The following is a 25,660-nucleotide window of genomic DNA, read 5'->3' as shown; positions in this document are numbered from 1 at the left end:
CAGATTTCCTCCCATTTTGGAGAGTGACTTTTGGGTGGTCTGACTTAGAAGACCAGCCAGGCGGCATGGGCAAAATTTACCCTCGGGGACCTGCGGGCGCGGGGTGGGGACTTCACAAAGACAGCTGGCCTGAGGGGCTGGCTGTGTGGCTGCAGCCCTTAGGGATGTGCCCTTGCAGAAACTGACGCGGGCAGGGCGAACGGTGCATCCACCGTGAGCCCCGAATTGAACGTCGTGACGGTGGATGCTGAACATTCCAGATACTGGCGTGCGGCCCAGCTGCTTCTCAGGGGGGCGAGCGGACAGCACGAGAAACATCAGAGGGAGGCCAGCTGCCCTGTCTCCAGTCTGTCCCCTCCAGCCCGCAGGGAGCCCCTGGGAGGCAGGCCCGCGTCTCCGTCACCTCCTGGCCCTCAGAGTGGGCACTGAGAAGTCACCGTCTGCCTGCCCCCTGCACCCCTGCACCCCTGCACCGGCCCTCACAGCCCTGGGCAAATGCGGACACCCAGGCCTCCTGAGCCGCTTAGGCAGGAACTTCAATCCGACCCACAGAGGCACAGAGGAGTGGCCCTGGCTGAACCAGGCATGACCCCACCTGTAGCTGCAGAATCACTGAGCATGCTTCTTGGGGTCCTCCCGGTGACACTTAGGGGCTCAGGGAGGTGGACCTTTACCCACAGGTAATGGAAGCAATTCAACTTTCTGTTTTGTTTTGGTTTTGGGGGTCACACCACATGGCTTGTGGGATCTTAGTTCCCTGACCAGGGACTGAACCAGGGCCCCAGCAGTGCAAGGGCTGAGTCCTAACTACTGGACCGCCAGGGAATTCTCACCACTTAACAGTGCACGACATACCAGTGCCCTGGGGCTGGGGGCACATGGGTGACTGATGGCTGAACCTCTCAGGGTCCTCCTGGGCCCCTTCATGTCGGAAGATGCTAATGTTCTGACGGTAGCCTCCTGGATCCTATGCAACCTGCCCTGACCCTAAAGCCAACTGCCTGGTTTTCAAGAACAATTCTAGAACAGACCCAGGTGAGCCTGGTTGCCTTTTCTAGGGCCCCTGTGATGAACCTGGCACTGCACAGGCCCGACTCCATCTCACCTAATGTACTCCTGTAACCGCCCCTTGGAGAGATGGTCCTACTGTGCTGTGTGGGTGAGGGCTTGAAGGATCTCCCCCACCCCCATGCCAGGGTCAGTAAAGGATGGGCTGGGATTCAAGTCCAGGGTCACACACCAACCACAACTAAGTGCTGCTGATTTTCAAACGAGTGTCCCCCTTCAGAGCAGCCTCAGAAGCGGGCGGACAATCACTCCAGTTATCCACTGTCCAAAGCTGCCAGGGTGTCTTTCTTGGGGAAAGTTTTAGTGCCTGTAGCACGTTCCTCTGAGTGTCTGTCTTTATCTTTTAAAGACAGGCTGGAGTTTGTTTATTTTTTTTAGAAAATCCAGTTGCTTATATCCTCAAGACTGTTTCATCAGCTAGCTCTGAAGGTCTTTCCAGAAAGGTCTGCCACGAGGGCAACGTCACCGGCTTCAGGACAGGGGCAGGACCGAGGGGCTGATCTGGGTTCTGACATCCTAAGGCCTGTGTGTAGCCTCTGGCTCCACAATCTGGAAGCCTGGGTTTGCACTTCTGGACCTGGGCCGACTCACTTAAGCTCTCCCTGCCTCAGTTTCCCCATCTGTACAAAAAAGATGACACCAAGGTCTGCCTTGGAGTGTCGGTGTGAAGATACACCGTGGAGAGGCACTCGGGATGCTGAGTGTGGCCCAGTAGGGGGGTGGCTGGCTTCTGTCGTCAGCGTTACTTTGAAGAGCCTCTTTGAATGTCTGAGATCTGATGCTGGTTATTCCATGAATCTTTGCTTCTCTAACCCGCTAACCATATACGGTTTTGAGTCTGTTGAGTCTGACTACCTTCCCCAGTGACCCTCTCCTGCTTTCAACAGATAACGCCAGGGAGCCCACATGCCAGTGCCGTGCAGGACTCTGGGGACACAGCAGTGATCAGAACTGTCACGAGTCCCTGCTCTTATGCAACTTAGCTTTCAGAGGACATAAACCCAACTCAACTCAACCCAGCCCCAAATCAAATCCAGAACCATCCCAGACGCTGCAGGTGGAACTCCAGGCCTGGGCTATGGTCTTCGCTTTGGGCATTCTGGTCCTCTAGGGTATGTGCTCCCCGAAGGGGTGGTTGGTTCCAGGATGCTATGGAAACAGTGCTCAAGTGATGGGCTTGTTCTGGACAAACGAGACCAATAGCTAAATGGAGGATTCTGGGTACTCTGCCGCCCTGGGGTAACTTCTGAAGCACGGTGCTCTTGGGATGGGAATTCTTCTCCCAGCAACCTCTTCAAGGCTGGGGGACCCTGGCATGGCCTCAGGGACCAGCTCTGTATCCCATGTGAGGGTCCTCCAGACTCTTGCAGGGATGGCCACAGAAAGCTCCGGAGACATGGGGCAGTACCGTCTGCACTCAGGTGCCTCACTCTCTGAAAGGTCGGGGCTCAGCTGACGAGGGTGGGTAACAATGCCCTCTGCAGAAGGTCAAGGAGGGCTGAGCAGAGCAATCCTTCCGCCAGGCACCACGCTGCTCTCCCCACAGACAGGAGTGGGGCTCAAGCAGCCCTCTGTTACCACCCCACGGGCACAGGGGATCCCTTTATCTTTTTCAATTTTACCTTATGTACCTACAAGCCAAATGCTCATCTCCATCTCTGGGGAGAAAGAAAGAAAAATCATGCTTTAGGAAGCATGGCCTTGTAAGTCCCCAGTACGGATGTGGCTGCAAAGAGTTAAATACTCATAGCAAGGGCTTCCCTGGTGGCGCAGTGGTGGAGAGTCCGCCTGCCGATGCGGGGGACGCGGGTTCGTGCCCCGGTCCGGGAGGGTCCTGCGTGCCGCGGAGCGGCTGGGCCCGTGAGCCGTGGCCGCTGAGCGTGCGCGTCCGGAGCCTGTGCTCCTCAACGGGAGAGGCCACGACAGGGAGAGGCCCACAAACCACAAAAACAACAACAACAAAAAACTCATAACAAGATGCCATAAGCTGAATCGTGAGTCCCCGTGTAACCCAGGCTAAGCTGGGGTCTCTGTCCCTGCCAGCTCTGAGCTGGGGTGTCGGCTCCAGCCTCTCTGGCTCGGCCAAGCCCAACAGTAACTCTGGCTGAACAAAACAGCAGTGAGCAAGAAGCCCCCGGTTCCCGGGGCCACGACTGGATCCCAGGCTTGCTGGCACATCCTGCCCGGCCAGCAGCCCCGCTCCCTGCTGCCACCCCTTCCTTCTCATCCTCTCCCAGCACCGGGCAGAAAGGTCCAGGGCGTGGGACACAGTAGCCCTCTGCTGCCCTTTCCTCGGCAACCGTCGGGCTTGGCCAAGGCCGAGAGGGCTGGGGTAAGAGGCTGTACCATCACTTCGTTGGAATACACTCAATCCCCTCTCCCTAAAGTCTGGGGCAGTGTCCCTGTGTGGCCACCTAATGGCAGCCTCTCTAAAGCTCTGGATCTCCCAAAGGCACCATCCCCTTTTCAACAGTAAGAGCTGGCATTTATGGAACGTAATCTCAGCAACTCCTCCCCACAGCCCCGTGAGCCCATTCTACAGAGAGAGAAACTGAGCGTCCAAGACGTTACTTAGCACACCCGTGACACCCGTGGCTCCCAGGCAGCACAGCCAGGATCCAGCTCAGGTCTCAACCTCCAAAGCTTAACGCTTTAACGGTCTACACTGCTTTCCATCCTTGGGGGTCCAGGGCACCCAGCCCCCCATTTCTGGAGCTCGTTCTGACCCCGACTAGCTACGTTCGGTGGTTCTCCGGGCTCTGGCAAAGCAGGGCTGCTGTGTCAACCTCGCTCTCCTCGTCTTCATGCTCCTTTGCAGCCCAGAGCTACTGAGGGACGGAGCATGTGGGGTGACCCTTGCAAACCCAGAGGGCCATGCTCTCGGGAGTTCCAGGGACCCCACTAGCCCAGGGTGCAAACTCTGAGCAGAGCTTGGGAGGTGGCAGTTGGCCTACACACACCTTCTGGATGGTTTCCTGGGGCCCCTTGGTTTTTCCGGCCCGTAAAGGCAAGGAGGGAAGGAGGAAATGGGCAGGTCCACGCTCTGGGGTGGGCTGCTTCACCTCCCTCTCCGGGGCACCTGGCCCTCCTGCCCCTCACCTGAGAGTCCGAGATCTCCGAGGGCTTCTCGGTCAGGCTGCTGCTCTCGGCGGGGATGAGGTCGCTGTACTTGGTGACGTCCTCGTCGGAGTAGTGGAGGCTGCCCGGGCTGGGCCGAGGAGGAGACCTAGAGAGCGGGAGCCGGGGGGGAAGAGCTGAGAGCCGGCCTCACTCACGGCAGCCTCCTCCAGCCCGGGGGGCACAGGGGAGCCTGGGGGCCCTCAGACCCCTCCGTCCTGTGTCCCTCCTTCCCGGGTCTGGGCCTTGCAGAGGCCCGGAATAGGAGACTCACGGCCTCCCTCCCTCCACGTCTGCTCGGAGGAGACCAGAGATGGGCCGAGTCACACCCTAGCTTGAAGAATCAGCCCTAGAGAAGGTGGTGCGTTTCCCAGGGGCCTGGCTCTGAGTCACCTGAACAAACAGCCCGGACAGGGCGCCTCGGGCACCCTGCCTGTCATGGGGTGCACGAGAGGGTCGGGGACGGGATGGGGGCAGGGGAGGCCGGCTGGCAGGCTCCCAGGGGCCCGGGGCACGTGGCTGGGGTCCTCCATGACTCTGCCCTATCTGTGTCTTCTCAGGATGGGGTGCGAGGGGGCCCTGCCCAGCGCCTGATGCCCCCGTGGTCTGCGTACCCTGCTCCAGGAAGCGTCGATGGCAGCGAGGCCCTGAACCCCAGCTGTCCCGCTTGGGCTGGAGGCGGTTTGCTGCCGAAATGCCACTCCGAGAACAACCCGGTGGCCTGGGACCGTGTCACAAGCAACCCCCCCCTGCTACCTCCAACCTCTCGTACTATATGTGCACGGATTTTATTCCAGTCAACAGAGCTGCATCTTTAAACTACTGAAGAGTAAGATGGCAGAGCAAGCAGCAGCTTCAGGCAGACGAGAGAGGCAAAGACGGACCCCGGCAGGAGGGAGAAAACGGGGCGCCAGGCTGCTGCTGTCTTGGCGACATGCAGGGTGAGCGGGCACTGATGTGTCACTGTGATTGGGTCAGGCCCCCGGAGCCTGGGGCTGGTTTGGGAGCCACGGACTTCTGTGTATACACAGCGGGGTAGGGGGCCGCAGTGTGTGGACACCGGGGGCGTGAGAGGCAGGCGAGGCCAGGCTGTGGGTGAAACGTCCTCTTGTTCCACGTGGCAGGGCCCCAGAGCCTGGCCGGCCACTGTGGCCTCAAACGGCTCTTTCTTTGGAAAGCTGGCTTTGGCAGGGGATGAGAGCGGGGCTGGCCGGCCTGCACACCCCTCCCGCTGTCCTCCTGCTGAACACACACGTCGCCTCTTCCTTCCAGGACCGGACAGAGGGAAGCTTTGTGAGCTGCGCCTGGGAGAGGCAAATCCCCCCACTCCCGCGGGCACCTCCAAGGAGCCGGGAATGTTAACAGGGCCGAGGCTGGAGAGAGGAGCCCCTGGGCCGCGGCCCCAGTCCCTCCCATGCTCCCGGGAGCCTGACGCTGCCAGGTCGATCAGGTGAGGCTCACACGAGCCAAAGCAGCTGCCCCTGCCCTTGGATACAGGTAGCCTGGCCCGCCACAGCAAGTGGGGCTAGGAGGGGCCTGGGTCTGGAGAGGTGTCAGGAGGAGACAGGAGCTGGACAGCCCAGACCTGCCCTGGTTGGCTGCTCTCAAGATGCTGCCCTTTGAGCACGATGCTGAGCCTGTGGACTTGGGGGGCTGGGGGGGGGGCGGGAAACTGTCTACAACTGCAGCAGGTATGAGTAGGTACCCGGGGGAGAGGGCGTCCGCACTCTGGTGGCCCTCACTTTCCGGAAGGAGGACAAGTTAAGGCATAAGCAGTCATGAGGGGACTCCTGCTTGGCCCACCTTCGCTGGGTGCATCTCGCCTTTCGGGCCAGTAACTATCACGGCTTCAGGCCTGTACTAGCAGCAGCTGGCCCCAAACAGCAGTCGGTGGTTTGCAGAATTGTGCAAGTGATTTGTATTCTGCCGAGTCTGGCACAAACCCTCTGTACCCACCTCCTTGTGACCTTCTCCCCAGCCCCTGTGGAGCTGCCTGGGTCCAGCTCAGTCTTCCTTGTGACCATTCCCGGTGGACGCCGCTCCAGCACGGGGCCCTGCCTGCTCTGCGGCCCTCCCAGGAGTCCCCCAGTCCCTCGGCACGGCTGGCCCCCAAACCCCCATCCCCCAGTCCCCCACGCAGACAGCCCACTACCTGGTATACAGGCCGTTCTTTCGGCAGAAAGAGTTCTTGACTGAGAGCCGCCGGTTGTTGAGTTCTAGGGCAGGGAAACTGCTTTCATCCAAGCTCATCATCTCCCCATGGCCCAGGGCACCAGACTTGGCATTGTTCCCTGGGAAGGGAGAGGGTGGGGACGGACATCCTTCACTCATTCCATCCCTTTAGACCAGGTGGCCTCCCCGCCTCCCCCATGGCTGGGCTGTCCCCCTTCTCCTGTTAGGGTCGAAACCAAAACAGGAGATGGAGATAGCGGGTAGGAACCCTAGGCGCCCCCCCCGCCGCCCCGCCATCAGAGCACGTGCACTTCCCGGGGAGGGAAGACCCCGCCCTTGCCCAAAGGGAGGGAGCCACGTGGAAGTCCCGTCCAGCTGGCAGGGCTCGGGGCCAGCTCACCTGAGTCTGTCTTCTTGGCATACTTCTTGCTCTGGCCTCGGATGATGAGCGCAAAGACCAGAAGCAGGATGAAGATGAGGCCGACGAGCGCGATGACCACCAAGAACCACCACTCCTCGTAGAAGGGGTTGGCTTTCTGGGCTGCAGCACGGAGCGGGTGTCAGGTCCAGGACTGCTCGGCTCCGTCCTGCCTCCAAACCTCCTGCTCCGGCTGGGACCCTACCACCTGCTCTCACACTTTACGGGTGGTTGGGTCTGTGCCCTCTGGATGAGGGAGAACCTAAGGTTGGTAGGGACGGTTTCATCTCAAGGGCCAGCTCTGACCAATCAGTAAAGCGCTGCCTGGAGGGCTGTTTTGAGAAAAGTTCTGAGGTCGGTTCTAGACTCCCTAGGAAAGAGTGCTGGGATTGATTAGTGATGTCTGCTAAAGACACAGGAGGGAGGACTGGCAGCATGTTTGCCATCTTTCCTTTCTTATTTTTCCTTGCCACCCGTGGCCCAGGGGCTACCTTGACAGACAGACACCACTGTGGTTGGAAAGGCGATTGCCTGGCCTGTGATGGGCCTAGGAGAGTTTCTCCCAAGGTTCAGTTGTGACAGAAATCTTTTTCTGGTAGCAGAAGGCAGGGAGAGCTGGGAGGGTGGACATGAGTGGGTCTTCAGAAAGCCTCCTCCAGGGAGACTCCCCTTCCTCCAAAGGCCCCAGTACTGTGCTCCCTGCACCCGACCGGTACTAATCCATGCCACTGCCTGATGGGGGCTGGCTCTCCTGTTTCAGTCTTGAAGTGTTTACTTCCCGTGATCTGTTTCTATCAGGGCAAGGGTGAAACGTGCCTGGTGAGTAGACATTTTGAGTTATATTCCTGCCTTGAGGGAAGAGGCCTCGGTATTAAAAGTGGTTAGTGGTTAGATTTGGGGCCATGGGTTTCGATACTGGCATCCTCTGTGAGCTCGGAGACAACGGGAAGAGAAAGGCAAGTAGGAAGGGGAGGGATGGAGTCCTGCCCCATCGGGGAGCTGCCTGCTCAGGCCTGTGCTTCACAGGCTGCTGGCTCTGTTTGGGGTGAGCTTTCCACGGAAGCACACAGTTTACGGCCTGGTGCCCTTGAATCTCCTGGGTGATAAGCTGAGGGAGGGAGACTCTCATCTTGGTCCCGCTGAGTCATCCCCAAGTCCACTGGGCCCCCTGCCCAGGGCTTCTGGAGTCCTTGAAAAGGAACCCAAAAGACCCCTGGCCCCCAGCTCCTTCCAGAGTCGAAGGCTGACTCAGGCCCTGGCCCAGGGCTCTCTGCTTCAGAGAACTGAAGCGGTCCCCAGCCCGGTCTCTTCTGGGGCGGCTACCTCTCCTCCTTCATCCCTGCCCCAGACTCCGCCACAAGGCTCTTCAGCGGGGCGCCCTCACCCCTCACCCGCAGGCCAGTACCTGGCACAGACTGCGAGGGGCTGCTGGGGGTGCCAAAGCCGTAGTCGTTGACAGCGATGACCCGGAAGTCATAGCTCACGCCTGGCTTGAGGATGTCCATGCTGAACGTGTAGGACGTCACCTCCTTGGGGATGTCTTTGATGAGGATGTCCCAGAGCCCCTCGTCTGCAGGGGCACAGAGAGGGAGGTGCCTGTGAGGAGGGGCCCTGCCCGACCCTAACGGGTGCTCCCTGACGCTGGGGCCTTTTGGGTCTGCCCCTTCGACGCTGCATCTCCCGTGCATGGTACCTGGTAGGTACTCAGGAGACATTTTTTTAAAAGTATCTGACCTTTTTATTCTTTCTCTCTCTCTCTCTCTCTCTCTCTCTCTCTCTCTCTCTCTCTCTCTCTCTATCTATCTATCTCTATCTGTCTAGGCTGCACTGCACAGCTTGTGGGATCTTAGTTCCCTGACCAGGGATTGAATCCAGGCCCTGGCAGTGAGCGCCGAGGCCTAACCACTGGACTGCCAGGGAACTCCCTCTCTTTAATTAAAATGTCTGTAAAACATCAAAAAATGTATAATAAGAAAAAATGTATAAGAGGCAGAAACTCCTTTAACACCCAACCCAATATCATCACCCAGAGAAGGAGCCTCACCATTCCAGCACTTAGTGCAGAAGAAATCTACAGATCCATATCCCTGTCAGTAAAACATGCCGGTGTGCATGCTTTTAAGAGGCTGTCTAATATGTTATCATAGGGGTAGAGCTTCCCTTACTTACCCAGGCCCCTATTCTTCTGATCCCCCCTCCTACTCAAAACACCCGGGCTTCCCTGGTGGCGCAGTGGTTGAGAGCCCACCTGCCGATGCAGGAGACACGGGTTCGCGCCCCGGTCCGGGAGGATCCCACGTGCCGCGGAGCGGCTGGGCCCGTGAGCCGTGGCCGCTGCGCCTGCGAGTCCGGAGCCTGTGCTCCGCGACGGGAGAGGCCACGGCAGTGAGAGGCCAGCGTACCACAAAAAAAAACAAAACCAAAACCAAAACCAAAACAACCCACAGTAATGGCATCAGACAAAAAGAATAGGACTTTTTAACAATCGCCGTAGGAGGGACGGGGGTTGCCTGTGAGGTTCTGGTCCAGTTGCCTGGATGTGATGGGGCTCCGTTTGGGAGCAGAGATCTGAGGAGAATGAGGGACCAGTGAGGGCTGGAGGGGACTCCGTCCGCTCTCCCCCTATACCCCCATCCTTTGAGCTCCTGGCTTAACCTTTAGGCCTGTCCCCCCTTTGTCTGGGGCTCTCTGGGCCTTGTCCTCTTGGGACATAATTCATTTCCACCTGCTTCAAAAAGGAATGAGCGTGCTGCCCATGCCAGAGAAGAGGCCAGCAGCGCCCCCCAGGGCCCAGTGGCATCCTCCCCAGATGCCCTGCGTGGGGCCCATGGCGCTGGCCTGGCTTGGGAAAGAGGGCGGGTCCTCCTCCTGCTTGCGTGAGTGCAGGGCTGACGCAGCAACCAAAGCGTCAAGCCACTCGGGCCCTGGACGGGACCCGTTTTCACGCGGACCAGGGGTCCAGAGGTCTCCGAAGGGCCTTGGTGGGCTGAGCGCCCGGGTCTTCCATCCTGCAGGCCATGCAGGCTGCCGCTGTCCCGGACCAGCTCCCACAGCACGCCCTCCGCTCCTGCCGCTTCACTGCCCGGAATCGTCTGCTTCTCAGCTCCTCGGCGTAAGAGCCGTCTTCCTGGTCCACGGGCTGCTCCCAGCTCGGCCGTTCCCCGGGGGGGGATGGATTTTGTTTCTTTCCTTCCCCACACTATTTTTTTTTACAGATCCACCCAAGTCAGGCAGCCCGGTGGAGCAGCCGTAACTCCATCATCACTTCTGAATGTTGGACCAGGAGTGTGGTGGCACCTGCGGAGGCCACCTTCCTGCCGTCCCGTCTGGGTCCCTCTGCTTGAAAGGCAGCCGTGGAGGCCCGTCTGCGTTCTGCTCTCCTTAGAAGGCTCCAGGGTCCCGAGCCTTGGCCTCATCTCCCCTCTTAAGGATTTGTTTTTGGGTGCCTGCCTCGTACACGACTGTCGCATCTTTTTGTTGACTGTCTCTTCTCCTCCTGCTAGGCTGTGAAATTCCTCCAGGGCAGGGCTCGTGCCTAATCTGTCTTTGTAGCCCAGCACCCAGCACAGGCATACGTGAAGTGTTTTTGAATCAGTGAGTGCAAACCTTTCTTCCCTGGCCTTTCCGTAGCATCACGGCCCCGATTTCAGTACTGCAGGCCCCCAAATACAAGTATTGGGGTGCAAATGCATCTTTCTCCTGTGACTTTGAGTGCTCTCATTCTCACCCCTTGATGACACGCACGGTGACACCAACGATGATGAAGATCAAACAGTGACACGCGCTCCTTATCAAGCCTCCTGGTTCCAAGGGCTTTACTGGCAGCAACGGTGAGAAGGAGGAACACTTGTACCCATGTTACAGATGAGGAAACCAAGGCCTGGAGACAGCTGAGCTCATCCTACCAAGGTCACAGCGGCAGCGCTGGTGCTTCAGCCTTGAGACGTGTCTGATTCCTCCCACCCCCGGGATGGTGCGGACCACACCATCCGCGTTTCCAGGTGGGCTCGGCCAGGACCCCGCTGCCTCCCAGAAGCTGGGGGCTCCGGCCTGCTGTCTGACCCTCCTTGTTCCTCCTGACACAGGAGCAAGGGCGGAGCCGGGGCGACGGGGCTAGGCCAGAAGCTGCGGGAACATCATGCTGTGTCTCTGGCCTACAGCCCTGGGAGTTGGCCCGAAAGAATCCCTCCCTGGTCTGCAGTGTCTGGCTTCTCATGTTTAGTTGCTTCTGCCCGGGAGGAAGCCCAGGCGATGCAGGCAGAGCCGAGGACACGAGCGATTCCGTCCTGAGGAGGATGTACAGCCAGGGGGAGAAGCACGGCACCCCTCTCGCGCTCCAGCCTCTCCTCGCCACCGTCCATCCCCGGCTCTCGGGTCCCGCCCAGAATCCCCGCCCTTCAGGGGCTCCTTCCTCTCACGCTCAGTCCTCGACCCCAACTGTGTGTGCTGAGTCGCGGCCCCCAAACCTGGAACTCCGGGTCCCCTGCCGGGCCTCCCAGGGCACGCTGGAAAATCCACAGGGCTAAAGTCTAGGGCCAACATTCCATAGCCTGGCACCCCGGCAGGCCAACTTGGATGGAAAAAACAGGCACAGGCCCTGGTTGAGAGAAGCACGCGGAGGTCTCCCAGCCAAGTCAGCAGCTGGCCCTGGAGGGCCAGGGAGGGACCATCTGGAGAGGGGAGGGAGCCAAGGCTGCGTATATCTTCCGGCTACACGTTGGATCTGAGCTGCTGGATGTTAATAGCTGTTTGTGACTGCAGTTATGAGCTCAAGATTAAGGCAATGACCGGGTGGTAGCGGCTTCCTGGAACCGCCGGAATGAACTATTTGCTCCTGAGATGTTTAGCGCTCAGCTACCCCGCGGTATTAACCGCGCCGCTGGGATGTGTCAGCACCCCATTAGAAGTATTAGCTACCGAGGTACAGTCTTTTTGTTCGTTTCTCAACTTCAATTACCTAATCACAGATCCGCGGACTACCAAGAACAATCCTCCAGCCTGCGCTGACTCTGGCACCTCTGATTAACTCAGAAACCTAGCAACGGAGGGAGCTGGCCCTGGCCAGGAGCTCCGGCGGGTAAGAGGAGCCGGGGGAGCAGAAGCAGGTGTCACCGCGACCGTGAAACAGGAGCTCGGAGAACAGCCCCCCGCAGCGACTTATCCACCGCGTATCTCCTGATGGCTTTGGAAGTTCTTGTGATTCGATTTCAGGCTTGAGAGGAGAGACTGGGACGTTACAGGAACTGCAGTGACAGCCACAAGAGCAGGACGGGCCTCAAAGAGGCAGCCGGGCCTCCGGGGGACACAGCCAGCCTCCTGACGAGTGTGGCACTCGGCAGTGGGGTCGTGTGGAGGACATGGGTGCTGAGCCGACGGGAGCCCCAATCTTTGTTCTCTGGCTTCTCGGAGAACCCCTCCATGAGTCGGTCCTCGCCTGGTGACAGGCGCTGTTCCCCGGGGCCTCCTGGGTTTTCCTTAACTAAGGGTGCGAGTCCCGTTTCCCACTCGTCACAGGGCCCCCTCTAGCTTCCCCTGGGGGAGTACAAGCCCCTTCTCACGCGACGACATCAGTGCCCCCAGTGGAGGGACTCTGTTCCCGAGGGCGAGCCGGCTCAGCCCGGGCGGGACATACCTGAAGGTCGGGCCTCTATGACGTAGCGGGTGATGGGGCCTTTGCCGGGGTCTCCGCTGGACCAGTGGACGGCAATGGCCGAGCTGTACCGCACAATCGTGGGCACTCCAGGCGGGCCGGGGGCGCCTGCGAACAGCACACACTGGGTGAGAGGACGCATGGGAGCCAGAACAGGCGCCCAGCCTGTCTTCCTGAGCTCCAGCGGGAGGTGCTGGACATCAGAACCAACCTCGGCCAGGGGCTCCAGAAACCTGCACGTGCCGAGGCCCAAGGAACGCACCTTGGCCAGGCCTGCTGGATCTGACTTATTCTCTGCCAGGTCACCCACAGCCCCTGCACTCCAGGAGAGGTGGATGTGACGATGCCAGAAAGGTTCCCAGCTGCATTTGCTTTAAGGCTAGGCCAGAGAGGAAGGCCAGGGCTGCAGGAGGACCTGGAGCCTCTGCGTCCAACAGGAAGAAGAACCTGGCCCTGCTGCTGGCTCTCCTGGGGTGACAGGCGCATCAGGGCAGCCGCCTGTTAAGTCAGCCACGCGGGGTGCTGGCCCCAGGGGCCAGAGCAGGAGACAGACGTTCGCCTCCGTAGTGAGGAGTGAGCCCGCGCTGTATCTGCTGAGGGTCCTGTACCCCTTCTTCCCTGGCGTGCCCTGCAGCACCGCTCTCACTGCCCCCAGGGCCCCTGTGTGCTGTTCCCCACGACACCTGGAGCCCTGCACCCCCAGGGCCTGGCACACAGTAGGCGCTTGCTAGGTGCTTATGGGACGAGGGAGTGAGCCAGGGGGTGAGGGGGTGGGTGACTGGCTGGCCCGGTGGCCCCTGTGGACGCCTGCGGGGAAAGGAGCGGAGAGCCCAGCTTCAGACTGAAGATCCTCGGGGCCTGTGAAGGCTTGCAGCCGGACAGCAGGCCGGAGACTCACTACCAGAGCATGACGGCCCATTGGCCAGCCCGCGTCCAGCACCGCCCGTGACCTCAGAGGGCCTCACTGCCTTCCTTCCTGTCCCCCTTCCTCCCCTAAGGAACATCCTGCCCACAGCACAGGGCAAAGGCGGCTGAGGGCTGCAGGGCGTGGGACACAGCCCGAGGGAGACGTGAAGGGTGGGGCAGGGGCCCTTGGGACCCCGAGTTCTCATTCCACACGGGACAGCGCTCGGGGCTGAGAGGAGCTGTCGTCTCCTCCTGGACTAGAAGCTTCCAGCATTTCCAGCACTGCCCAGCCCGGAGGGAGAAGGACGCCCAGCTGCACATCCGCCCTTGCCGGCCCCTCCTCCGCCCCCTCCTCCGTCGGGTGGGCGCAGCTCAGTGCTTTCTCGGAGCCCCCTCCCCCCAGCTCTGTACAGCCCCCCTCTGGATGCCCCCGCGCCTGCCCTGGGTCACTTCAAGCCTCCGGTTAGAACCCCCTGTCCTCCAGGCGGCCCTCTCCTGTCCCCATGCCACTGCTCTGTCCTTCTTGTCCCTGCGGCTGGCTTCCTGCTTTTGTCTCCCAAGGAAGCCAAGCTGGTTCAGGTGAGAGGTGCTGGGGGGAGGGGGGGAGGCTGGGGGCAGGGGGCAGCTCCCTGGCAACCTTCCCCCTGCAGCCCTGCAGGCTTTGTTCCAACAGAGCCCAGGGGCCAGAGAGCTTTTCTGCAGAACAAGAGGCAGGGAATAGAAAGTGCCCAGGAAGAGAAAGTGAAGGGGGACCGCCTTGAACTCGCCCCTGGGCAAACCCGCCAGGCAGGTGAGGCAGCCTCTGCAGGCCCAGCTCTCCCAGGCTCTCCCAGTCCCCGGCTGAGCTGGGGCGTCGTCTGCTCCTGGCTGCTGGGTGGGGAAGACGCAGAGGAGGGGTTTCAGGGGGAGTCTGGGGTGGGCTGTGTACTTCCTCCCAGGGGGGAGTTCAGAGTGGCTGGGAGGTGGAGTCTATATTTGGGACCCGCTGCACAGGTGACAGAGGCTCTGGGGAACTAAGCCTCAACCTCAAGTCGCCCCGAAGAATTCCCCCAGCCTGACAATGACCCCAAGAGGCACTGTGAAACCCAAACCAAGCCACTCTTTCCTCCCCTCCCCTCCCCCCAGGCCCAGTGCACAGGGCCTGGCCTGTAACTGCCTGGCTCCTTTCTTGCCCTGCCCCCAACCCTGCCCCTCCTGTCACCTCTGTCTAGGATGCAGCCAGCAGGTGCCCCCTGGCCCTGGCCAGTGTCATCGTCCCAAGCATGAAGACCCCCGGAGCGTGGGTTCTCACAGTGGGTAGCAAAGAGCTACCTCAGCTCTCGTTCAAATGCACATTCCCAGGGTGGCTGCACAGAGATGCTGAACTTCCTGGGACGCAGAAATCTGTACTTATCACAGGAACCCTGGGGGATCTGACATCAGTGGCACCTTGAGAAACACGCCACAGCCCGGGCGGCCTTCCCTCACACCTGGACACCCACCCCTTCCCATCCTGCTCTGCCACAGCTTCAGAATTCTGCAGATGCCAGTCTGCACTCCCATGCATTCATCTGAAGGCCGCACCCCCATGAAGTCTTCTGGAATCTCCCCCTTTAAACGCGCCCCCTTCTCCTCCCCCCAGGCCCACCCCGTACAACCCCAGGGACCCACGTGCCCCACCAGAGACCCTGTCTTGCTCAACTCTGCACCCCCAGGCTCCAGCACCGCTCTGGGCACCCCCTTCCGACGTGGGGGGCTGAACACCGTGTGTATGGAGACAGCAGCCCCCGCGCCCGCCCGAGGCTCCCCTACCTTCTCCGGGGCCCGTGGTGACGTTGGCTTCAATCTCGGGCCCGTAGGTGAAGGTCTTGGCTCTGATACGGAACCTGTAGGTCACTCCCTCCGCCAGGTCCTTCACCTTCAGCCACAGAGGGCTGCCGCCCTTCACGTCCACTGTCACGATCTTACTGACTCCTGGGGGAGGGGGGGACACACAGCATGTAGGGCCCGGGGAGGCCATGGGGGAGGGGCGGCAGGCGCTGGCCAGGGGCTGCACCCCTTTGCAGTCAGGCTGGGACAAGCACCCTTGGCCGCACCCGAGTGTTTTCCAGACTATTCTCAGAACACAGCCCTGCAGGCTGCTCTCCAGAATATGTATGTACTGCCTGCCTGCCTGCCTGCCTGTTGACTGAAAACCCAGAGGGTCCCTTTAGCATCTGGAGGGAAAAAAACAACTCGCCATCTTGCTTAGCTTAACCACTGTACGCCAAACACGTTTCACCCCGTTTTTGGTGCCCCACATCCCATCCCATAGAATTCAAATCCCAAGGATCATCTTCCGGCAAGCGCATCTGTAAAGACACCACCGTCCGGAGCTGGAGGGGACACCGGTGCAGCTGCCCCTAGAGCCCAGGACAACCTCAGCTCCGCCTGGGGTTCCTCCTTCCTCCTGGGCCAGCAAGAGCCAGGAGCCCACACCCAGCCCTCCACCAGCTGAGCCCGCCAGGCTCTTCAGGGCAAAAGTGAGGGTGCTACGGCGCTCCAAACCTCAGCAGCTAGAGGGGAGGCCTGGACGGCCTCCAGGAGGTGAGAGTTTGCGCGCTGTGACTCCCAAGTCAAAATCCTCCTCACCGCCGGCCTCCCCGGGACCGGGTTTCCTCTCTCACGCGCACCAAGCAGCCGGTCGACCCCAGGAGGCAGGCTTTGTGGCCAGCAGGCTGGGCTCAGACCCCAGAGCTGCCTAGGGGGTCTCTGAGCATGTCTCCTACCCTGGCTTCGCTTTATTCTACTGAGTGAGGGTATCAGTGGCATCTCAGGCCAGGTGTTACGAGATTAAATAAAATAACAGAGCATCTGGCTCAGGGGTGGGGCCCAGTGTATTGAATGAATGAAGTCCTGATGGACAGAAAAGTGGGCGATCTCGAGGGGCTTCCTGAAGGAGTGATGGACCCGTGGGGTCACGTGGTGACGTGCCCTGGGACCCGGAACGGCAGCCCTGGGTACCGGGTCCCTCGACTTTTCTGAGCAAATCCTTCACTGGCCTGGGCCTCGGTTTTCCCTACAGGGAAGCAGGGGTTGCTGCCTCCTCGCGGGGCCTGTTTGCTGGACTGAGGAACAGACAGGCAAAGTGACCACGCCTCGCCAGGTGTGGATCCCCTGGAGTCACCGCAACAAGAGCCGTCCGATCCCCTGCGTCCCGTCCCCGTGACCTCTGTCCTCTCCATCCTTCCGTGGGAGAGATGGCCCCTTTCCTGCGCCCTGCACCTGACCACCCCTCTTCCTGGGACCCAGCTCCCCCCTGGGACCTCCAGACCCGGCGAACTGCTGGCGCGCAGGTTGGGCCGGGAAGACTGAGGGCCATTGTTCCCTCGGCTGACCCAGAACTGCTGGCCGCCTCGGCTCCCGGGGCTCCGCCCCTCGCTCTGGGGGAGGGGTGACCCCAGAAGCGGTCACCTCTAGCCACCGGGGTGCCACCTGGTAGGCCAGCCATACCCCCAAGGCCTCGCTGGGCTCTGGAACTGGACGTAGGCCACCAGGGGTGCAATCTCCTTCCTGCTTTTCTAAGCAGACAGCAGTAATCTTGGCCGAGGGGGGGCAGCCGGTGGAGGGGCCCAGGAGTGGGGCAGGGTCCCGACGGGGGGGGCTGGATGGACGGGGCGGGGCTGGGGCTGCGGGGAGGGCACTGAGCAACAGGGCTCAGGCCAAGCGGGAAGGAGGCTAGTTGCCAAGCAACAGGCTGGAGCTGAGGTTCCCAGAGGGCAGCGGGGCCGCAGTGACTCCAGGACTTGTGCACCTTCCCGGGGAGAGGTTCCAAGGCTCTTATGAGATTCTCAGAGGGGTTCCTGACCCCACGAAAGGCAGAGAAGAACTAACCCGGAGGAAGGCTGAGCCCCGGAGGTTGGCGGGCACGCGTAGGACAGGGCCATCGGGGGACGGTCCATCTCTATTATCCATCTTGGGATACTGTATTTTGCCCAGGGGTCCTTCCACTCCCCCCCCCCGACTTCCATCCACTGAAGGGGAGAATGTATTTTAAAGTTCTCGCCCAGGACTCAGGAGGCCGGGGCTACTGTTCCAATTTTGCCTCCAACTTGCCACCGTCTCCCCTTGGCGATGCCCCGGCCTGTCGGGGCCTCAGTCTCCCGTTTGTAAGCGGGGAGGGGCTCATGGCTCTGCGTGGTGATCACGGAGGAGACCTGTGCAGAGGGTGGGTTTGGGGAGCCCCGCGGGAGCGAGGGCACCACTCACCGTCTACGGGGGTGCAGGGCTCATACACCAGCCGGTAGCCCTCCAGGACACCGTTGGGGAACTGCGGAGTCTCCCAGGACACGTTCACTGAGGTGGTGGTCAGCTCACTGAACTTGACCGATCTGGGAGCGCTGGGGGCTGGGGGGAGACAGCAGAGGGGCTTTGTTTCCTCCTTCCTGGAGGTTCAAAGCCCTGGGTTTGGTTCCAAGGAACCAGCTGGGGCGTTTGGGCCCGCGAAGCAGCAGAGAGCAGGGCTTCGTGCCAGAGAGGGTGGGAGGGGTCACTAGAGGTCACTGGACCCCCTCCACTCCCCCGCTGAGGTCATTAGCATTCTTTCCAACATCAGAGTCCAAGTACTGGGAGAAAAGGGGACTTTCTTTTCCCTAAAGTTGGAGAATGCAGGCTTCCTCCTGCTAAGTGGCCCTGAGCCCTGGCTAAGAGCACAGGACGTGCCTGGACTCTACCCCCGGGGTCACTGCGGGGCCGGGCGATGCCCTGGCTTCCCTGGTGGAGGAGGTTGGGGGGTGCCTGGGCCTCAGAGCATCAGGTGGGCCCTAAACAACCTGCCAGAACTGCCATGGACGTGGCCTTTCTCTCGTCCCTGGGGCCCCAGGGATTATTGCTAAGAGAGACCACGCTGTCCGAAGCAGCCAGAGCCAGGAACGGTCAACTCTCGGGAAGAGCTTTCTTGGCCCAAGAATCCCGGAGTGACCCCAGAAACATCGCGGGGGGGAGAGGTCGGAGGGGGAGGACAGAGAGGAAGGGAAGGCAACAGCAACCGGGCAGCATCCCGAGCTGGCTCCAGGGGGACGGACGACCAGGCTATTATTGTCCGGAGCTGCACGCCCACAGAGCCGGAGCTGGAGCTAATCCGGGCCGGCTTCCGCTCCAGCCCCGGGAGGCAGCGTCAGGGAGCCGTCTTTGAAGGACGGAGGCCAGCTCTGGAGGCCCTTCCTGCCTCCTCTCTGTTAGAGGGACGTGAGACAGAACACTTTGTCCTGCTGACGGAAGCGTCCAGGCTCCCAGGGGCTCACATCCGGCCGATGACACTGACAGAGAGCGGTCAGGACAGACAGACAGGCAGGCAGGCAGACAGATCGATCGACCCTCGGGAGCCAGAGCTTGTCCCCAAAGAGGACAGTACTTAGGGACTGACTCCAGGAGGTCTCACTCTGTCTTTAAGAGAAAGGTACCTGACAGAATGGGAAACAGCAGATTGGAAAAGATGCTTCAAGTCAAAAGGCCTGTATTCAAATCCACGAGGAGAAAACCCGATGGCAGGCAAAGAAGGGGACCGGTGCCATGAAGACAGCCCAGGATATGCTCCCCCGTGGACCAGCTGGGGGACCTTAGGGGAGAAGCATCACTTCCCAGGCCCCCTTGCTCATTGTGAAACCGGGTAACTCCCGCCCTGCCCGTCCTCAGGGCTGCCGGAAAGCTCAAGTGTACTGTTGCCAGAGAAGTGGCTTTGGAGACTATCTAGAGGGCTGGCTCCGCACGACTCTTTGCATCACCCCCTCCTCTGCCCCGCCCCACCGTCCAGCCTCCTAATTGGCCTCCCTGCCTCCCTCCTCTCCCCTCCGTCAGCCTGTCCCTGGTACAGCAGCCAGAGCGATCTTTTATGAACACAAACAGATCCTGTTGTCCAAATGCTTATCCCCACCAACGGCTCCCCGTCACGCTTAGAATTAATCCTAAACTCCCTTCCAAGGCCCCCAGACCCTCTACCACCTGACTTCCTCACGTTCCTTCAAGCCACCTGGCCTTCTCTCTGTTCTCTACTCCCCTCCAGCCTCCAGGCCTTTGCACCTGCTGGTCCCCCTCTGCCCAGAACAACCTTCCTCCAGAACTTCCCGCGGCCGGCGTCTCCTCCTCACTGGAATCTCGGCTCAGATGTCAGCCACTCAGCGAGCCCTCCGCAGGCAAACCCATCCGAAGCCATCTGTCCAACCCCTGCCTCGGTCCTTAGATCACTCACACCCACTGCCACCTGAGGTTAAGTCATCTAGATGCTTGTTTACGATCCGACTCCCTCCCTAGGAGGGGGCCCTTGTTGGTTTCATCCACCGTCGTCTTCCCAGCATACGGCACAGTGCGGGCCCATAGCGAATGCCCAGTAAATACTGGTGGAGGGAACAAAGCCAGGGAGATACGAGAAAGTCAGATGGGAGCAGGCAGGGAGCTGGCTGGGCATGGACTGGCCATCGGCAAGTCGGGCTACTGGGGGAAGATGGGGGGGAAGGGCGAGATCTGGGGGCCTCTCCCAGGCTTTCTGGGGACAGCGCCCCTCTTCTGAGCATTCACATCTATAGGCCCCTCTGGGTGGGCGGCACTCTCCCACTCTGGAGGGCGTCCCACGGGGCCCGGGGACCCAGCCCAGGTCGCTCAGCTGCCTCCATTCCCGCGTGATCCCGGACGCCAGGTGCCCCCCGCCCTCCCCGCCGTCTGTCCCTCCAGTCTCTCCCCCACCTGCTTGCTGGGTCTGGCCCCGGGCCGGGGCGCTCCGAGGCCCGTCCCCCGCGGCGTTGAAGGCTGCCACGCTGACCATGTAGGCAGTGTAGCCGGTCAGGTTCTTGAGCTTGACGCTGTTCTCGGCCAGGAAAAGCGTCTTCACCCGCTCCGTGAGGTTCCGCCGCTGGGCCTCCCAGAAGTAAATCTGCGGGCACAGAGGATCTGGAGTGAGGGAGACAGTCCCCCGGCTTCCCCCAGCCTGATCCCAGGGTCTCAGACGCACCTCCTTTCGTACCATCCACACACCTGGATGGGAGGTGTGCGTCGCCCAAGAAATAGTACAGGTGCATTTAAGAGCTGTTTTAGAAACCCTTCCAGAGTGTTCCTTTCCACAGCTAATCCTTCAGTCTCTGCTAGACGGCAGACCCCATGAGGGCGCAGACCCTATGCGTCTGCTCGCTGCAGCGCCTGCGGGGTTTAGCACAGCACAGGCACGGCCGGCCCTCAGAATACTGCCACCGTAGAAACAGCTCAGTTCTCTTCTGCAGGACCCTGAGTGCAGGGTAGCTAGACTGCTGGGGTGGAGTCTACCTCGAACCCAGCCGAGAGTCGGGTTTGAGGACCAGCCCATCGGCATCACCTCGGAGCGGCTTAACTGCGCCACCAGGGAAGCCCCTCCATTCCTCTTTCGATAGACACTTAGGATGCTTCCATGTCCTGGCTACTGCAAATAGTGCTGCAATGAACACGGCTTCACTACTTTTAGAACTTGGAATCGAGGCATTTTAGAATTCTGAATCGGGGCGTTGGGAAAGCTGCAAGTCCCTGGCCCGCAGAGGATTAGAGAGCATTTGGCGCCACCTGCTGGCCAAAGGGGTTTCGGCACGCTATTGGCTTCTCAATTTCTCAATTTGCCTGGAGAAAGCTCATAAAAGTGAGAGCGAGCTAATAAAAGTGTCCCCACCTGGCAGGTGTGAACGGCAGTTAGCACGACTCGGTACCATAAAATCCTTGCTTCTCTCTAACCCCTCCCTTTTTCTTTCTTCTTTCTTTTTCAGTCTCTTCTGATACAGGTAGATAGTCACACATGAAGTCATTCATTCATTCACTGTTTGGAATGAATGAGTGAACCTACTTGGAGTGGATTCAAGAGAGATGGGGCAGAGGCGGCGGGCAGACATTTTTTTGGAGGGTTTCTGCTGTAAAGGGACCAACCAGAAGAATGGCTGAAGCGAACGTGAGGTCAGGAAGAGGCATTTGAAAGATACAACATATTTCAGCATGAGAAAAGTGATAATGCAGGACAGGGGGTGCCAGTGGCTGGCGTCACGTTCTTGGGAAGGGGGAGGAGGGGGGGTCCAGGACCCAGGGCCACCACACGTACATAAACGGGGACCCTCAGCAGGCAGGGCTTACCTGTGTGTACCGAATTCAGCAGACCTTTGTTGGATGAGGATTAAGTGACATTTGTGCAAATACCACAAGGGGCTGAGCCTTGACCCCAACCCCAAGGGCACACGGCCGAGTTGCCGAGCAGGCCGATGGGTAGCCAGGTGTCTGCTAGAAAACACGCTCCCCGGAGGGCCCGCGTCTTTGGCTCCCTTGCATCTCAAGCACCTAGAGTCACGCCTGGCACACCTGCTGCTGCTCCATAAACATGGCTAAGGATAAACACCTTCCTTAGACGGGAACAGGTGCAGGAGTGAATCGTCATCACCAGCTTCTCCTGTTCTCAACACCCTGCCCCTTCGGGCTTCACCACAGGCAACAGGCCGAACTTCAGCCTCGGTTAAGCCAGGTTCATGCCCACACGTCACATCGCTGGCTGTCGCTGGAGGAAAGCCACACTCTCAGTTCACGAGCACAGCCTCGAGTGGCCCGGCCACCGTGATACACTGGCCTGGTCCACTCTCTGCAGTCTCCGGCATCACGGTTCCACACAACCCGTCCCCATTTCCCCTCCCTCCCCGTCCTCACTCCTGGCTTAGGACCCTTCCCTGAGCTCCGGAAGCCATCACACAGTTCCACAAGCTCCCTGCCCCAGCTGGACCACCTCCTGCCCCGTGTCCCTACCCTCCGCCTCCCTCCTGTGACCAGGCCTGAACTGCCGGCTCCCTACTGAGGCGGGCCCCACACGATGGCACTAAATCCCAGCCCCTCTCACAGCTTCCTCTCTTCCCCGAATCACCAAATTCCTCCTCTTTCCAGAACCATTTCTATCAGCACACAAACGAGTTATTCCTCCCATCTTAAAACTGCCTCCGTTGACTGTCTTTTTCCAGTCTCTACCCCATTTTTGTTACGTCCCTTTAAAGCAAAACTCCTCAAAAGGGATATCGGTACTGGCTGCCTCTCCTCATTCTCTCGTGAACCCACTCCAAGCAGGCATTCCCTGCCCCCAACTCTTATCAGAGTCACCTGTGAACTTGGCCTGTTTAATGCAATAATCCAGGGCTCTGGAAACTCCCTCTGTAAAGGGCCACGTAAGAAATATTTTAGGTTTTGCAGGCCACACGGTCTCTGTTGCAGCTATTCAACTCTGCCTGTGGCTTGAAAGTAGCCAAAGGCGATCTGTCAACAAATGGGTGTGGCTGCATGCCAATAAAACTTTATTTACAAAAACAAGCGGGGGGGGGTGGCGTATTAGGCTCATGAGCTGTCTGCCCATTCCAGAATAATTGCTGCCTAGATTTCATCTTGTTTGAGCTCTCAGTAGTAGATGGCACATCTGCTTCCTCCCTCCTTCTGGAAGCACGTTCTTCATGTGGGCTCTGAGACTTGCATCTCTTGTTTTGGTCCAGGGGCTCAGCTTTCAGACTTCTGGTGTTTTCTATCTAGTCTCTGGGCTTTCAGGACCATCTATATGCTGAGGATCCCACTGTTCACACCTCCATCCTGGAACTTCTCCTTTGGACTCCGCACCTGCGTGTCCAGCTCCCTTGGGTGTCTCCCCTTGGAAGTCCAACAGACGTCTCAGACAGACACCAGCTCTCCCTCGGAGCCGCCCCCTCCCACCGTCTCCTCTTTTCCTGCGTAGCTGCAAGCTCTGTCATCCAATTGCCTGGAAATCCTTGTTGCTGCTCCTTCTCTCACATTCCACATTCAGTTCATCAGCAAATTCTATCAGCTCTACCCCCTTCAAATGGAACCAAGAGCAAAGGCTTCTTACCTGCTACTGCGTGGTCTAAACCACCATCACCTGGATGATGCTGCCGCCTCTTCATGTTTTGCATTTGCCCCATTTCAGACTACTCGCAGCGCAGCGGCCAGCACAAGCCGTTGAAAACCCGAGTCACCCATGTCCCTCTTCTGTCCCCAAGTCCCCGTGGCTGCCATGTCATTCAGCCAAAGCCCCATCACACGGGGACACGAGGGGCTCTTTGCTGGGCTTTGTACACGCCAAGCACCCACTGATCCCAGGGCCTTTGCTGGTCTTCCCCTCCTTCTGGAACACTCTTCTCCCAGATCCACGTGATTCACGCCCTGTCCGCCTTCATCTTTGGTCACGTGGCAGCTTCTCACTAAGCGCTCTCCCAACGACCCTTATTTAAAATGCCAAACCTGCTCCTTAACCCGTTTCACTTACCACCACCTGGAGGTGCCCTTTGCTTTGTATATCGCTGGCTTCCTCCCCTACAGTTTAAGCTCACGTTGTCTCTGCTTGAATCTCAGCACCGAGGACACTGCTAGGCACAAATGACTACTCGATAAACACGCGTCCCTGAAAGGCCGGACGCATGGACGTGCCTGTCCCTGCACACGTCACAGCTCATTCCGGTGCAACCGCTGGCTGGTGGTGTGAATGTGTGGTTAACGTTAAGGTCAGTGAACGCGGATGTTCATGCAGGTCTGGGAGGTGGCAATTCTGTTTCCTTCGTCAGTGTCCGTGGTTGGTTATGATGTTTCCCGGAGCACGTGGACGTCTGCTGTGTGATGTGTGGTGTCTGGGCACCCACAGATTTCCTGGGACGATACATTAACTGGAGGCTTCCACACCTCCCCGGTCTGGCGGCTGCCAAACTGTTGCAGGCCCCTGCCCGGCTCCTTCTCCTTCCCCAGGGAGGCATATGCTAGTGGCGCAATATTTAGTTCCCCAGCTGCATCTTCAGAGCATCCTTGGCGAGACGCCTTTCTTCCTCTCTCCCGCCTCCTTCACCCCACACACAACCAGAATCCTACACCAGATTCTGTCTGAAATGGGGTCTCCACGAGCTGTGTGACCAGGCAAGGCCCCTACCTTTGTGGAAACTCAGTTTTCTGCCTGCGGGACGAGGGCTGAGCCGAGGAGGCCGGGAAGCTCCTGGTGGCTCCCACCCTCCCCACCTTTGCCACACTGCACTAGGCTACTCTCTGGAGTAACAAACCACCACCAGGAATCAGAGCGGCGCTGGACAGCAGCACAGGAGGTTGACCTCAGACATGGCCACGGGCTGAGTATCCAAACGAGCAGCACGTGATTATTATTATTATTACTATTAACGCCATCTCCTCCAGCGGTTGTGCGCTCAGCGCTTCCTCCCCACCCTGCACAGGGTGACGGCGAGCAGACCTGGAATCTGACTCTCTGCTATCTGCTTTTTTTGTGACCTCGTTGAACCACTAAGCTGGGTCTCAGTTTCCACATCTGTACAATGGGCACAAACATTATAACCTACCAGCTTTACTGGGCTTTCAGGAGGATTAAGGAGCTCTAAAGGGCTTTGCGAATTTTGGAGACAAATTGAATCCTGTCATAACACAAGATGTTGCCTAAAATCTAGAAATAACTTTAAACAGAAATTTCCAACACCTGGCCGGTGGTCCTTTGCCAATTGGCCATTCGGTTTGCATCAATATGGTAACTAGGGCTGGCCAAATAACTACTTTGAGGGGTCTCACGTTGGCACGGGAGCTGGTGGGCTGGGCGGGGGTGGGGTACCGCCCAGGGATGATACAAGCTGGGGGGTGGCCTGAATTTCTAGCACCAAGGACGCGGGGCGGGGGGGGGGGATAGGCGGAGCTTTGCTCCCGCTGCAGGTGTTTCAGGGGATTGGGTGCAAACAGCCAAGGGATTAGGTGTAGACCCGGGACCTTCTCACCAATGCTGGGTCACTCCCAGCCACCACCCGGCCCTGTGTCCCTCTGGACCTTGTTCTCTGTCGGAGCGCCTGTACCTTGTAGCCCTGGATGTCTCCGTTCTGGCTTTCCAGCGGGGGTGGGTCCCACGTCACATCCAGCTGCGTGGCCGTGGCGCCGTGGACAGCCACGTTGCGGGGCACTGCCGTGGGCACTGGAGGGTGAGAGGGGTGGTGAGTGCGTGAGGGGACCTCAGGGAGGAGGAGGAGGAGGTGGGCTGGGGGCGGGCTGTGGCCCCCCGGCTCCCGTCTCTCCTCCGGCGGGGCTTTCCCGGGCAGCTTCCGGCGGGGCTTCCGGGGCGGGGGGCGGGAAAGGTGTGCTGGGGCTGCCAGGGCAGAGGTGCTCACCTGCCTCCCCGACGAAGACCTCCTGTGGGGGGCTGGAGGGCCCCTCGCCCGCAGTGTTGTACACACTCATGCGTATTTCGTAGCGCCGGTGCTTGTTCAGGTCTGGGGGTGAGAGTGGGGGAGGGGAGAGGCACACAGAGGTCACGGGCCCTGCAGTGCACGGGGGCGGCGGCAGAGGGCGCTGTGATG

General features: G+C 59.6%; 1 protein-coding gene across 1 annotated transcript in view; it reads right to left on the bottom strand.

Moving 5' to 3' along the window:
- The window catches only part of SDK2 (sidekick cell adhesion molecule 2), a 262,181-nt gene that overhangs the window by 10,469 nt on the left and 226,052 nt on the right, over window positions 1-25,660 (bottom strand). Inside the window, exons 35-44 of the mRNA XM_059049005.2 lie at window positions 25,472-25,573; window positions 25,163-25,278; window positions 20,028-20,214; window positions 17,559-17,696; window positions 15,123-15,284; window positions 12,408-12,533; window positions 8,181-8,345; window positions 6,758-6,898; window positions 6,338-6,476; window positions 4,168-4,294 (exon numbers count right to left, since the gene is read on the bottom strand). Of these exons, the coding sequence (XP_058904988.1) occupies window positions 4,168-4,294; window positions 6,338-6,476; window positions 6,758-6,898; window positions 8,181-8,345; window positions 12,408-12,533; window positions 15,123-15,284; window positions 17,559-17,696; window positions 20,028-20,214; window positions 25,163-25,278; window positions 25,472-25,573 (1,403 nt within the window). The remainder of the gene's footprint in view (window positions 1-4,167; window positions 4,295-6,337; window positions 6,477-6,757; window positions 6,899-8,180; window positions 8,346-12,407; window positions 12,534-15,122; window positions 15,285-17,558; window positions 17,697-20,027; window positions 20,215-25,162; window positions 25,279-25,471; window positions 25,574-25,660) is intronic.

The sequence above is a fragment of the Kogia breviceps genome, chromosome 19 (genome assembly GCF_026419965.1).
Source record: "Kogia breviceps isolate mKogBre1 chromosome 19, mKogBre1 haplotype 1, whole genome shotgun sequence".
Lineage (NCBI taxonomy): Eukaryota > Metazoa > Chordata > Mammalia > Artiodactyla > Physeteridae > Kogia > Kogia breviceps.
The sequence above is the reverse complement of the archived record's forward strand: the minus strand, read 5'-3'. Positions and strand labels throughout refer to the sequence as shown.